Raw genomic sequence first — 15884 nt, forward strand, 5'->3', positions numbered from 1 at the left:
TAAACTTTCAAAGATAGAGATAAGTTCATCATTTCCTCACTTTAAGAACTTTACACTTGCTCAGTGGCAAATCCAGATAGTGATGATTTCTAAAACCTTTCAATAAGTCTTTGAAGTAGGCTTCCGTGTTGTATGTTGGGCTAGATCTGTTTATTTCTAATTATCATGGGTGTTTGTTTATTTGTTTTGTTTTAACTCAGGTTGTTGGAAGAGGAGCCTTTGGAGTAGTTTGCAAAGCTAAGTGGAGAGCAAAAGATGTTGCTATTAAACAAATAGAAAGTGAATCTGAGAGGAAAGCTTTTATTGTAGAGGTAAGTTGAGATGTTTCCAATGTGTAATTATTTACCTACGATACTCTATGGATTTAATATGAAAAAGTTGTTTCCCAATTATAATTTCTCTGTACTTGAGCCTAAGCAATTTTATTGAACCAAAGATAATGCCGTAGAAACATTTTTCATTCACACTCTTAATTCTGATTAAAAATTGGGGCAAAGACTCTTAACTACATAAATGAATTCATCCCTGAATTAAAATACAGTCTCATCTATGTAATTCAGATCTATTTCAAGGCATAGGATTTAAATTTTAAAATAGAAAAGAAATAGTATTCTTTCCTGTTATCTAAAATTAAGAAGGAAAATTTTATGCATTCATTTTTGGCTGAATATTTTTAGAAATTCAAATGAGATCACTTTACAGGGAAATAATTTCAAATTTGATTTTTTTTTCTCATTTAGCATGAAAATGTACAACTGTTCTCTTACAGATTTGATGATGGAGAATTCAATAATCATGAATTCAGTAATCAATAGTAATTATCAGATTTATTCTTTATTAATTTTGTACTATTTTGTATATTAGATCGCAGTAGTTCCTTAAATTAGTGGTTTTATCACTTTTTTTCTCATTGGCCAATGGGTAAGTGTTCTTTACCTTACAGACCTTTCTAAATTTATATGTGATTAAATTTAATTATAATTTGAAAATATACTTTATGGTATTTTTAAATGTATAACATGGAGAATGAGAAGTGAGTTGGGATTTGATGAAGTGGATTTTTGTAATTAATTGAATGAGTTAAGAAATGCTGACAGTGGGCAGCCTGGGTGGCTCAGCGGTTTAGCGCCTGCCTTCAGTCCAGGGTGTGATCCTGGAGACCTGGGATCGAGTCCCACGTCAGAATCCCTGCATGGAGCCTGCTTCTCCCTCTGCCTGTGTCTCTGCCTCTCTCTCTCTTTGTGTCTCTCATGAATAAATAAATTAAAAAAAAAAAAAAAAAGAAAGAAAGAAATGCTGATAGTTTGGGGTCCTCATGAAGAAAAGATGATCTCTAGTAGTATACTCCAAGAGTGGCCTCAGCCTTGCCTTATTCATGATTTTTGTTTATGATTTAGGTAAAGGTCTAAGAGTGCATTGGCACTTTCACAAAACTAGCTAAAAGCATATGTATTAAATGCTAGGAATTAGGAGTTAGAAAGATAGCTAGGATAAAAAAAATTTTTATCAAAGTTAATACGTACAGGTAATTCAGACTGTATTATTATTTAAGCATTTAATAATAATAATGTGAGAATTATACAGTATGTATAAAGTGCTGACCAGGGCCTGGCACAGAGTTTGGTAGACTGATCAGCCATAGCTATGAAGGTGGTGACGGTAACATAGCTTCTTCTGCTTTGGATAACTAAGCTCAGTGCCATCTTTGGGATGGTGTCCTAACGTTTTTAGTTGAAGTTTATTTTTTTTATTTGTACTTACCATGGCTTGTTCAATACTCCTGTTATAGTACTTTGCACTTTGCCTTAATTGTTTACGTCTGTCTCCCAAGTAAAGCATGAGAGCTCTAGGACAGGGAATCTTTGTCATTCTGGGTAGGCATTTATGACCACAGTGCCTGCTACATAGTGAATAATGATTGTTGAATGGTTAAACTAATGTTTTGTACACCCTAAAATTGTAATGATGCTATGAAATCAATTCTCAAAAGTTAGCATCTTTTAAAAGAAACTTTAATTTGTTACAGCTTCGACAGTTATCCCGTGTGAACCATCCTAATATTGTAAAGCTATATGGAGCCTGCTTGAATCCAGTAAGTTTGTCATTTTTTCATTGTCACCTACCTATAAATATTGACATGGTAAATGTTTGCAGGTGTGTAGCTTATGAACCTATTTTGATCTGTTATATTATTTCCAAAAAAATTACACTTTATTTGTTTCTGTCTGTTAGCAACATAGTATGTTGGAGGCATTATCTTGGATGGTCCTGTCCACTAACCTCATCTTATGAGGTTTATGACATTCCTTGACAGAGTCTACTCAGCACTGAAAGTTCTCAAAGGTTTTGCGATTGTTTTTACATTCACCTCCACTCTTATTATATATTATAATATCTATTATGTTATTTATTACATACTAATTTTGTAGTGGGCCCCTACAAGACAAGGCCTTAGATCATAGGGCCTTCTTTTTCCATTAGTACCATTTACATAGTGGGGACCAAAAGAATAATTTTTAATGCATTTATAAAATTACAGATTGAACTAAGTTCTCTCAAGTCATCTAAGATGCTATAGCCCTGTGGTTAATTATACTGACATGTTTCTTTTAGGTGTGTCTTGTGATGGAATATGCTGAAGGGGGCTCTTTATATAATGGTGAGTGTCATTAGACCTGTCTTTATATAGTAGAGTAAAATCATTGAAAAGCTTTTAATATACATTGTTAGTTACTTAATGTTCTTCACAGTTTACTACCTTCAGAATCTCAAAAGGAGGTAATTTAAAAGAAAAATCTGTTAAAGATTAGAAACGAAAAGATAAGATGCTGCAACATTAGTATGTGAAATTTAGAAGCCTATCAATCTTTTCAATTGATGGTACTTTTCATAATGTTAAAAGCATTTAAGTAAAGTAAAATTTGCTTTTTAAATAGATTTTAAAATATCTTCATACTTTTCATGTTTTTCATTTGCCCACTCTTATCTTTGAGCCTCCTTATTTGAGAACTCTTTAACTGTACTTTCTTCCCTCTCTTACTACTTAATTTGCTCTCTTTACAAAAAATAAAATTGCGAAAACGCACTTCACAAAACATTTTAATTATAACAAAGAAACAAGGTCATTTAGTTATTTTTATAGAACAGAGATTTTTCACTCTTAAGAGACACCAGCCATATAGTAAATATATTAATGATTGCATTTATATAAAATAAATTGTTGCATTTTATTTTTTTAATTAACGGTTTATTTAAATTTTCATTTATATTTAATGCCCATGTGTTCATCATAGTTAATGGGTATCTCTAACACTTGGTTGTCTTATTTGGTTGAACTATTTCTAGTTTTTAGCTATTGTAGAAAGCATAATTATATACATCTTGATGCACATTGTTTTATTTCCTTCCATACTACTCTGTATCTCAGTGCTATCACATTGCCTATAATTTATATTATTATGAAAGACCATCTTTTAAGCCGGAAAAGTGCAGTAATTCATATTAATTTTGCTAGAGAGTGTGTATAACATTTGATAGAGGTACTATTACATTTTAGATACTTGTGTGGTAGTTCTCTATTTGAAATTATTAGATATTTCCATCTTTATATTTAGAAAAGAATTAAAAGCAGGACTGATGGGAGCATGTGTAGAAAAATACCCAGTCCTGTGTCCCAATAGTGCTCTCATTCACCTTGTGTCTTTTGTTATATGCAATAAAGTTCTTTTTAGTTTGTGCCTTTCTTTTGCAGTGCTGCATGGTGCTGAACCATTGCCATATTATACTGCTGCCCATGCAATGAGTTGGTGTTTACAGTGTTCCCAAGGAGTGGCTTATCTTCACAGCATGCAACCCAAAGCTCTAATTCACAGGGACCTGAAACCACCAAAGTAAGTTCTAATAGTGTGATGTCTGTCTCCATCTCTCTCTCTCTGTCTATCTTGCCCCAACCCCTGCCCACTTCCTAATTCAAGCTAATTGTTGCACTTGACTTTCTCTTTTCTCCTCCCTTTTGGCTAGTTTGAAAGAGTTTATTTTTAACTCACCTTTGTTATTTAGTCATTTATCTAAGCTTGCATTTTAAAATACTGTCTTTAGTAGGATTTTAATTTTAGTCATATTTTTGTTATATTTTAATAACTCTTGCCATTGATTGGCATACTTCTATAATTGGTTAGCCTGTAAATCTTATTTTGTGCCTGCTGTATCTATTGTTGCCCCTAGACGGTCCCCAAGTTTATATTATTCCCCACTATATTCCTAATAACTAGTACAATGTCCATATATAATAGACATTCTACAATATTTTACAGAGTGGTTATTATTTGCCATTTTAGAGGAAGGAAAATGGACGTGTCTGGCATCTGGGTAGAACCTGAAAATATTCTGGATTTCTCCTTATTAAGGATCATAGGACTTTAAAACTCCCCTAAATAAGTACATTAACAGGCTAATACTTTGGGGGTTTTTTGTTTGCATAGGTACTTAAATAAAGAAAACATACATGTGGTATTTTCCCCTTTCCTCTCTATTTTTTTTTTCTTTATCCACTTGTGATAGTAAAAAAAAGTCCACATGCCATTCTCTCACTCCCCACCCCCGCCACTACATCAGTCCTCATATAAGAGGTTTCCCCTAGGAAATCAGTCTCAAGTATTCCATTCTCTTGATACAGGTTTAAAGCATTAAAGTGTCCTGTGTGGGTACAACTTGTCACTCTTATGTCTAATCTAATACGTTCTACATAGCTTTCAGCTCTTGCAATGGCTGTTCTCACTAGTGTACATTATTCCTACTCTCAGACTTAAACTGATTTCTAAAAAAAAAAAATAAGCTGATTTCTGTTTCCCTAGGTCCCTGGTCAAATAATGTTTAAGACTCAGATTCATGATTCTTTTATTTTTTTACTTGACTCCTTGAGGCTATTGCCGTAGCTACCTATCTTGGCCAATGAAGAAGAAATCATTTCATCTTTTTTTCCTGTTTACGAAGATTGAATCATCTTTTGCTCCTCTTAATTAATATACAGCTGAATTATCAAAACAAATTCATGAGAATCATAGCTCTTATCCAGCCACAAATTGACTAATGATTCAGAGGATACAGGCAAGCATCAGGCATCTTTTTCTTGGAAGAGCCAGAAACCATCAGATGGAACTCCCAAAAGTATCTTGTTTCTTCTGCATTAGGTCATATTTTGGTTTTGGAATAACTGACTATTGTTAAACAATATACATGAAAATACCTCACAAAAGGAAGTCATTTCAGTTTTCCAACATCTTTTCTATTCCATAATTATACAACTGAAATGACTACCTTCATTCTCCATCTACCCATATGCCATAAGTCCATAAATGTTAGATTTATTTAACCAACCTACTTAGATATGTCCTACTTAAATCATTTGTAGATACAGACTCTTCCTTTTGCTAATAGATACCATCAGTATAGTTGTAGGAAGTCTAGCGTAGGTCATTCATTCCTCTTAGGCATCCTTATGGTTGTACTCGTTCTATAGTATTGCAGATTGTTTTTAGGACACCCAGTATACACTTTGGGCTTTAGAGTTAGAATTGATTTCTCAGAATGTACTGGAAAAAAGAAAAGTCTTTGGAATGGCTATGCTTTCATATATAAATTGTATACACAAGCACACATACTATATTACTGTCAGTGGAAAACCTGTGGATTCTGTATTAAGGAAGAGTGTTCCAGAGAATGGTGTATAAAGAAGGCACGTGATGATTTGATTAGGTATTTTATATAATTTCAACTTGTGTTTGTGCCCCTATTTTATTCATCTTTTGCAGGTTTGTTTGCATGTACTCCAAAAATAAAAATGTGGTTTTGGTCCCAGCTGTGTGAATGTAAGCCTACAAAGATAATTTAGGTTCATATTTCAGTGAGTCTTGAATGTCATGTTCATTGCTGGTGACCTATTAAAATCTTATGAGTGAAGGAGTACTAATTATAATAACATTAATATAAAAGTCATTCAGAAAAAATTAACTTGAATCTACTAGGTAATAAAACGAGGAAAACCAGTTTTACAGTTCTTTTCTGGGTAAAGAATAGTTAGAGCTGGAACAAGAACAATAAAACAGGCAATTTTTTGTTGAAATGCATATAAAAGTAAATTGCATTTAGCATTCTTTCCACTTCAGTTTTCATAGAAGTATTTTTGACATGAGATCTGTATAGTTGTTTATCTGGTTTATTTATCCTAGTCATTTGGACTAAAAAGAAACTGATTTCTGAATAATCTTTCTAGTTAGAATTTTAATATAAAATTATATACAAAGAATTTATAAAAACTGTAATTTCCATGAACACCCCCCCCCCCAAATACTGCTGTTGAATATTACTACAGTGTGATAGTACAAATTATCCTTATTTCTGTTTGTCATCCAAAGGAAAACCTAAGTAAGGGTATATACTACTTGGTGATTGAACTTGGATGGTATAGCACCTAGGAAAATCAGAATCTTAAGTTCAGAAAATTTACTGGAAACCTTCCATTAAGTTACTTTATTATTTAAAGATTTTATTTATTTATTCCTGAGAGAGAGAGACAAAGACATAGGCAGAGGGTGAAGCAGGCTCCCTGCAAGGAGCCTGAGGGGGGCTCAATCCTAGGACCCTGGGATCACCACCTGAGCCCAAGGCAGATGCTCAACCACTGAGCCACCTAGGCGCCCTTCATTAAGTTATTTTAACTGTAATAAAGTTATGCTCCTCCCACACACACACACTTCGAACATAAGAAACAGTTTTGAGATTAAACATTTTTAGAAGTATCTTAAAAATAAAGACATTTGGGGAGCCCCAGTGACGCAGTGGTTTAGTGCCACCTTCAGGCCAGGGCGTGATCCTGGAGACCCGGGATAGAGTCCCACATCAGGCTCCCTGCATAGAGCCTGCTTCTCCCTCTCCCTGTATCTCTGTGAATAAATAAATAAAATCTTTTAAAAAAATAAATAAGGACATTTAAAATCAGGACCATTTTTTCCTTCTCCTGTATACGTTTATTTTACCTTTTTAATTAAATTATATCTATTTGGGACACCAGAATGGCTCAGTCAAGTTGAGTGGCTGCCTTTGCCTCCAGGCATGATCCCGGAATGCCTCCAGGATCAAGCCCTGCATCATTGGGCTCCCTGCTCAGGAATCTGCTTCTCCCTCTTCTCATCACCCCACTTGTGTGCACGTACACACTCCCTCTCTCTCACTCTCTCTCTCTCTCCCAGATAAATAAACTCTTTAAAATAGATGAATAAATAAATATGTAGTTATTTTCAAATAATATATGTTCATGATTAAAAACAAATGCAAATAGAAGAATATAAAGCGAGTCTTTCCTGCTTCCTGTTTCTACTCCTCAAAGGTAACCACTATTTTGTTTTTTTAATCATGTATGATTTATACTTTATATAATGTTGCTTTTTTCACTTACATGGACATCTTTTCATATCACTATATTCAGATATTTACCGTTCTATTTTTAATAAATAATATTCCCTGTTACTCTTGGTAAATACTCGAAACTATTCTTGATCTTATAAATAATCTTAGACTTGGAAGACTTGATTTTTATGGCTGTTTTTAGAAAATATACTGCTACTGAATTATTTGATGTTTTGAGAGTCTGCAAAGTTTTTAATGCCCTAAGTTGGTGCTTCTCAAATTCCTCTCCCCGCCCCTGAACAAAGTTATGATAAAATACAACCTCAGTAGTTTTAAGAGTAGGGAGAGAGAGCCCAAATAATCATCTTTTTTGGATTTTGCATGCAAATTTTGCATTCAACTTCATATATTATGTAATTTGTTTTAAAGTCAATGTTCAGATGTTAAAAATACTTAAGACTGAGTAAAAACGATGGTCTAAGGAGAAGTGCTAGTTTTAACCTGGGGCTCTGTAGGCTCCCTGCCACTTACCTTGGCACACACTGACTGGTATAGTGACAAGGTTTCATACCCTAGTTTACAAAGCACATAAAGTTAAGCCACAATATCTATGTATTTAAATCCTAACAACCTGTGATAGAGATTATATGGAAATGTGGCTTGATTCTTAATGCTCACATAATAAGAATTTTGATATTCCAGCAATATGGCAAACTAGATCAACTGAAAAACCGTCCTACAACAAACACCCAGAGATACTGCATATTACAACAAACATCCTTTTACATACATAGGTGATCTTACAAGAAAATAAGGGAAATCATCAGGGCAAAAAATGGAAAGAACAGAATCCTAAAAGAATATAATCCAAGCATGAAAGCTAAGGGACTGTATGTGAGCTTCTGTCAGTATCAAAAATATAAAGCCCCGGTTTTAATGGCTCTTGTGTAATTGGAGATAAGTCTTTTGTTCTGTACCAGGTAAAATAGCAGAACTGAGATCTCTCCATAAATTTAGTATTCCCAGAGGGAACAACTTAAAAGTAGGCTAGAAAAAAATACCAGTTTTCTTACTTAAGCAAACTTTTATTTCTTAACAGAGATCTCCCCTCTTGTTGTGAATTTGGATTTGCCCTACTTGCACACTTAAGAAAATCCCAACAAGACAATAAAAGTGTTTTGGGATTGGTAGTGTCCCAGGGCATCTGATAGTAATGAAGCTCCCATTTAAAAGTCCTGTGCCTTCAGTCCAGGCCTTTAATTATTCCAGATTAAAATTAATCAAATATGAAGCCACAGTAAAAATTACCACACCCATAAGGGTCCAAGTTACCATGAGTAAAAGTCAGCAGAAATAACACAAAGCAGAATTAAGCTCTCAAATATTTAGACTTCAAATATTTGAAATATGATGTAAATATGCCTATATTATTTACCCAAAAAAAGAATTAAAATATGCAAGGAATAAATTACTCAAAATGGCCAAAAGGACTAAATACAACATTTAGGAATAATTAAAAATTTTAAATAGGGGATCTGAAATACATGACAAGAGAATTGGCAAGCTATAAGATATATCTGCAGTTACCCAGAATGCAACACAACCAAATAAGTAAAGGAGAAAAATGATAGATTAAGGAACAGAGAAAGGAAAGACAGGACTAACAATACAGAACTACAGTAGAAAATAAGATGGAGAGAGTATAATTCAGGAGGGACTGACCAGGAATTTTCTGGACAAAGATGATTTCTAAACAGGGATAAATGAAATCTACCCTATAACACATGTTAGTGAGGCTACAGAACAACAGAAACAAAAGGGAGATTTTTAAATCAGCTAATCAGGAAAGAGATTACCTACAAAGGATTGACAGACGGAAGGGTATATTCCAGCACCATTAGTGGAAGCTGGAAAACTGGAATTATAACTTCACAGAGCTAAGAAAAAAAAGTGTACCTGCCCTAAATTATTTTTTAAGGAGAAGGGTGCAAATTCAAGATGTTTTGAAACAAAACCTGAGAGAATTTACTATAAATGGACCTTAATTGAAGGTATTTGGGAAGAAAGAAAATGATTGCATAGGACAAATATAAGATTCAAGAAGGAATGGTGAAACACATTAAAATAAAAGTTGACTGTATAAAACAAAAATACATTTATGCATGTAAGAGAAGGTGGTTAAAGGGGATTTAAAATAAATAATTATTTCTACTAGTTTACAGAATAACCCTGAGGACTGTAAGCCTTTTAGGTAATGATACAGAAAGTGAGTTACATATTTATTTTTAAATGTTTAACTCTTTTAATAAGCTAATAAAAATTGTCTTTTACTTTTATAGTTCTTTTAATACTTTCTTATGTTGATTTCAGTCTCTATAGTAGTAATAAGTTACATTGGGATATTAAAAAACCTAAGACTCTGAGTATCAGTTTCTTTAAAGGAATCATAATAGCTAAGAATATTAGTTGTTTTAACACCAGCTGCTGTAGCTAATACTGGGCTTATCACAGTAGAAATTTATTGCTTGTGCATGTGAAATCCAAAACAGTTGTTCCTGTTTGGCAGATGATCTTCCGTATTGTCATTCAAGGACCCAGTTATGCTTCCTCCATCTTGTACTTCTGCCATCCTCCAGGGCTTTGGCAACTTAATCATTTAGCCAGCAGATAAAGAGAATGGAGATCACATGAGAGGTTTTTTGAGCCAGGTCTAGAAATGACCCTCCCTTTAATCACATATCAGTGGCCACAATTCAATCTTAGAACTGTAACTTCCTAGAGGGGTTAGGAAATGTCTTGTATGCCCCCAGAGGAAGAAGGAGATGGCTTTTATGAGCAGCTGGCCAGTCCCAGTTACCCAGAGTATTTACTCCTCTAACCACAGGTTAGAACCACTTACTGTTGCCAGTTAAACATCCCAAAGGCTCTTCCAGTCACCATCCAATTCACTGTCCAGGATGAGCATTTCAAGATGACATGTGGTCCTCCAGCTGGTCTAGATGTAGCCTCCCATAGTTTAGAAACAAATGAATTAAAAGGACAAGTTATCTGTCACCTCGCCCTCTCCAACTCACACAATACATAATAACAGAAAGACAGGATAATCAGTAAAAGTTTCCACTGGGAAAAGGAAAGCGTGGAAGCATACCACAGTAACTCGTCTATAGGGATGAAGTCTTGGCATTGTCTAGTCCCTCTGCCCAGGATTTGTGAACGGGGTCTTGATCAAACCTTGCTTCAGCCCTTGGAAAGGAACTCCCTTATCCATTGGTCATGACTCCAAGCTTCACCCTTTAGTAAATTCCTTCTTAATGCATTCTTCATACAATGTCAGATGTGGGTATTGGCATATACTCTCCTCAGAGTTTGTACAGTTTTCACAACCCGCACCTTGCTTATGTAGATCTGGGGTCCTGAGGATTGTTGTAAGACTCAAAACAATCAAAAACTTTTAATTAGGAATTTGTGGTTCCTTTGGCAGTTTAATTTCCTCAAAAGTAGGCTTTTGATCTCCTTGGTTCCTGTCCGTTTCATGTACCTGTAACTATTACTATAATTCCTTTTAGACAGAATCTTGAACCTGGTTTATTTAATTTCTGGCCACACTGCTTTTTCTCAACTGAGTAGAGGCACCTTGAAGCCGTCAAGTTTTAGTGGGAAATACTTTCTCTTAATTTATTCTTTGCTGCAGTACTGAGTCTTAATGGGCCTTTGTCAGTCTTCTTTCCTGCTATTTGGAGTCTAGAAGCAGCCAGCTTTTCCAGTCCTTTAAGGCCACAAATTTGTCATAGGAGACAAATTTTACCAAATGTTTTACCATGTCACTAATGAATCTCTGTCTTTTCCAGTTTTAGCTTTTTTTGCTGCTTAGTGCTAGGCTAATATCAAATATATTAGATTTTTGTGATAGCTACATCCATTTCTATACCATTTTCTTATATTGGTTAGAGTGGCACTGTTATAATAAGCTCTGAAATATCATGGCTTTACAAAGTACAAGTTTTTTGTTTTGTTTTTTTTTTACTCATATGATGTCCAAAAGAAATGTTTTTGATTAGTGAGCAGTTTTCACATTGGTGGCTCAAGATCCCAGGCTCCTTCTGTCTTGTAGTTCAAAAGCCTCTGCATTCAGTGGCATATGAGGAAAGGAAAAGGAATATATGTATGTGAGAGATTTTTATGGCCAGGCTTGAAAGCAAAGTACATTTCCATCTACAACCCATTGACTAGAATGGTCATATAGCCACACCTAACTACTCAAGTCTAGAAAATGTAACCTCTGGGCAGCCCGGGTGGCTCAGCGGTTTAGCGCCTCCTTCGACCCAGGGCCTGATCCTGGAGACCGGGGATCGAGTCCCATGTCAGGCTCCCAGCATGGAGCCTGCTTCTCCCTCTGCCTGTCTCTGCCTCTCTCTCTCTCTGTGTCTCTCATGAATAAATAAGTAAAATCTTTAAAAAAGAAAATCTTTTATGTCCAGGAGGGAAAGGAAATGGGGTCAGTGAGCAGCTAACCAGTCTGGCAACATTAGGTTAATCTAACAACTCATTTCTGTTCACCATAAGGTTAATAAAAATAAAATAGTTTATAAACATTTGGACAATGATCCATAATAAGAGATACTTCACAGTCTATCATGTTTACATACTAATGTGTATAAGACTAAAACAACATACATCAAACAGTATTTCATTTTACTAGTTGTGATGTACTTTGATATTTTCTATTCTATTTTTTAAAATGCTTTTATAGTCTACTGAATCAATTTTGTGACCTAGGTTTCCAGATCTCTGATATAGATTTTTATGATTTAGAGGATCCCTCCTGGGTGGCTCAGCAGTTGAGCATCTGCCTTCAGCCCAGGGTAGCCCAGGGTGTGATCCTGGAGTCCTGGGATTGAGACCTACATCGGGCTCCCTGCATGGAGCCTGCTTCTCCCTCTGCCTGTGTCTCTGCCTCTCTCTCTCTCTCTCTCTCTCATTAATAAATAAAATCTTTTAAAAATACAGATTTTTAAGATTTAGATTTTATGAGTAGGTTTCTGCCTGTAGCTTAAAAAACACTGCAATAGGTAGATTAAGTTTAGGGGGCAAGTGATTTACAAAGGTATTGATATCCACCTACTTCCCTTTCAGGACATATAATGTTTACCTGATAGGACTTTTTTTAAACCCTATGTTTTATTTTCTCCCAGAGAGATGTATAATCAGTAAAGATTATGGAGATAGAGATGGAGACATCAAACTTTTGGCCTAGCAGTCTTGGTCCCAAGAGAACTAGGTTAGGGTCATTTAATTTTTACAAATATTCGTCTGAACCATTAAGCTCTTAGAGTGACCAGGAAACTGGTTGGAAGTTGAATGATGACATTGTGCTTAACCATTTCTATTACCACAAATGTCTCTTCTTTTATTGTAGGAATCAAGTATTGGTCTTACAACCTTTATTTTTGATTTTTTGTAAACAGCTTACTGCTGGTTGCAGGGGGGACAGTTTTAAAAATCTGTGACTTTGGTACAGCCTGTGACATTCAGACACACATGACCAATAACAAGGGGAGTGCTGCTTGGATGGCACCTGAAGTTTTTGAAGGTAAATGACAAAATCATATTGCGATTGATAATCTGCCTTCTTACTCCATGTACATCCGGTGTGTGTTTATGGCTTTATGCTGTTTCCACAGTTTTATTTCTGCATAGTACATATTATAAAGCATATACAGTTGACCCTTGAACAATGCAGAAGTTAGTGGCACTGACCATCCCACACAGTTGGAAATACACATGTAACTTTTGGCTCCCCCAAATTTAACTACTAAGTGACCAGAAGCATTAGTCATAACATAAACAGTTGTTTATCACCTACTTTATATATGTATTATATACTGTATCCTTAAAATAAATTTGAGAAAAGAAAATAGTAAGAGAAATACATTTATAGTATTGTACTGTATTTATCCAAAAAAGAAAAAAAAAAGATACGCATTTAAGTGGACCTCTGTAATTCAAACCAGTATTCACAGGTCAACTGTAGTAAAGTCTAAGGAGTTAGTAAACAAATATAGCCCTAGATCTTAATAGCAATTTGTATTGTCTAGCACTGTTCTATGCAAGTTCAAGTATATATACAGTCAGTCCTCATTTTCATATTCCACCAATTGCAGTTATAAAAACCTGACTATTTTTAACCCTAAAACCAGTATTCTTGGTGCTTTCATGGTTATTTGCAGCCATATACAGAGCAGGGAAAAATTTTGAGTCATCAACACATGTTCCTAACTGAGGAATAAGACAACACACTGCCTTCTTATTTTGCTCTCTACTTAGTGCTTTTTTTTTCCTATTTTTTTATGTGCTTTTTGTTGGTGATTTCACTGTTTAAGATGGCCTCCAGAAGCAGCATTGAAGTGCTTTCTAGTGTTCCTATTTATAACAAGGCTGTGACATGTCTTAGAAAATACATGTGCTGGCTAATCTTTATTCAGGCATGATTTATAGTGCTGTTCCATGAGTTCAATGTTAATGAATGTCCAATATATATTAAATAAAGTATCTTAAACAGAAACACATAATAAAACAAGGTTATATATTGATCAGTTGACACTAAGGTTCATAGGAACCTAACCCTGACTGCACCTACGAGCAATGATTCAGCAGTCACTAGTCCAGTCGTCACAAACTGTATAGAACATAAAGACCAAGAATAACAAGAATCAACTGTGCTTTGTATTAGTTTCCTAGCAATTAAAAATTGACAGCCTAAGTTTAAATGAGCATGCCTTAGAAGGAATGCAGGTAATTTGGTTTAAATATAATACTAAGAAAGGCAAGTAACTGATAAACTTGTTTAATTTCTTTTACATCTCTGTACCTCAAGTTATAAAAGAGATCTGCAAGTTTCATAACAGGTTTCTGTATGAAAATATTAAGTTATATTTTAAATGAGAAAAGTTGATTAAAGATGTGGGATTTGTATGTTAGGAAGTATGGCTGTCCAGAAGATTCAGATATGTTTAGTAATCAGATTCTGATTATGGCCTATTTATTTTCTTTTTGGCAAATTTAAAGTATTTTGTTTCTTTGTTTCTAGCCACCTGAGAGAGAAATTTACCGTGCAGTTGGTCACTTGAGTAGAGCTATTTTGCCATAAAATTCAATTAAAAAGTGAATGAACTAGCAAATGTTAAATTATACAATTAACCAAATAATGTCTCTTTTTTAAGTTCATGTGTAGAATACACTGGCTTAAAACTATTCATTTAAAATGTTTTCCTGTGAGTTAGCATAGTTTTACTATAGTGTGAAAAGCAAAAAAGATTTATTTATACAAAAGAGGCAAGAAATAAGTTATTTTTAGTATTTAGAGTAGCAAAATTCATACTATGAGGCTATATAGATTTCTTCATTTCTGAAAGATGTCAGCACCTAAAACCAAAATTAGATTGTAATATCATTTTAATGCTTACAGTAGATTGCTTAGTGCATGTGAAGTACACACGCTACATACAAATGTAATTATCACTGTAATCATTGTTCATTCTTACAGTGGGTTTTTTGGGGGTTTTTGGCTGTTTATTGGGCTGATTCACCCAATTTAGTGATCCTATAAATTTTTCAGCATAATCTGCTTACTATAAATTTGTTATCTATAATTTTCACTGCTTACAACTGTTAAGTTTACAAATTAAGAATTTTATCTTGCCAGATATTTAGAAGAAAGTCATAACATTAAATTAGAAATTTCTTCTGCCTTGATAGAGTAGTTCCATCAAGAGAATGAATGGGGAAAGAAAATTTAAGATTAAAAAGTTACAGAAAGAAAAAAAAAAAAAAAAGTTACAGAAAGGAAAGTACAAATGCTTTATTCTCTACCTTAGAGAAAGTATAAGTCTGAGTAAATAAAAAATAAATCCTGTGCCTCTCAGTGAAAAGGTATGAAGTGTCCAGCTTTCTAAAGTGTTTTTTTAGTGCATTATTAATACTTAATTCATAAGTAAATGTTTTGTTGCAGAGACATAAGGTACTTAGGAAAGAGTAATTTCCCAGCTCTGTGTGTTGTGTCCTCCTGTTTTTGTACACAGTGCTGTTAAAAATTTATGAAAGCAGTTGTTTCTGTAAGTCATGTAGAAAAAGAATCTTGAAATTATACCACCTTTTTCTCTAGGTAGCAATTACAGTGAAAAATGTGATGTCTTCAGCTGGGGTATTATCCTTTGGGAAGTGATAACACGTCGGAAACCCTTTGATGAGATTGGTGGCCCAGCTTTCCGTATCATGTGGGCTGTTCATAACGGTTAGTAAAACGAAGTTTTTCTTTAATATATTTTGTATATTTTCTGTCTGGAAAATTGCGTCTACCTTAAAGAAGACCATTTATCAAAAAAAAAAAAAAAGAAGAAGAACGTTTATCCCAAATATTAAAATATCCAGTTCTTTGTTACCAGAATACTTTGCTCTCATCAGTCTCCTACTCTCCCCCAAAA

At 34.4% G+C, this 15884-nt stretch overlaps 1 protein-coding gene across 4 annotated transcripts in view; it reads left to right on the plus strand.

Annotated features, from left to right (window-relative positions):
- Positions 1-15884, plus strand: part of MAP3K7 (mitogen-activated protein kinase kinase kinase 7) — a 76594-nt gene that overhangs the window by 15137 nt on the left and 45573 nt on the right. For all 4 annotated transcript variants that reach the window (XR_013383019.1, XR_013383021.1, XM_077903058.1 and 1 more), the window contains exons 2-7: positions 201-311; positions 2027-2092; positions 2614-2659; positions 3752-3890; positions 12870-12994; positions 15566-15694. Coding sequence is in view for 2 of the 4 variants with exons in the window: in XM_077903058.1 (XP_077759184.1) it covers positions 201-311; positions 2027-2092; positions 2614-2659; positions 3752-3890; positions 12870-12994; positions 15566-15694 (616 nt within the window). In the remaining 2 variants the exon portion in view is untranslated. The remainder of the gene's footprint in view (positions 1-200; positions 312-2026; positions 2093-2613; positions 2660-3751; positions 3891-12869; positions 12995-15565; positions 15695-15884) is intronic.

The sequence above is a fragment of the Canis aureus genome, chromosome 7 (assembly GCF_053574225.1).
Source record: "Canis aureus isolate CA01 chromosome 7, VMU_Caureus_v.1.0, whole genome shotgun sequence".
NCBI lineage: Eukaryota > Metazoa > Chordata > Mammalia > Carnivora > Canidae > Canis > Canis aureus.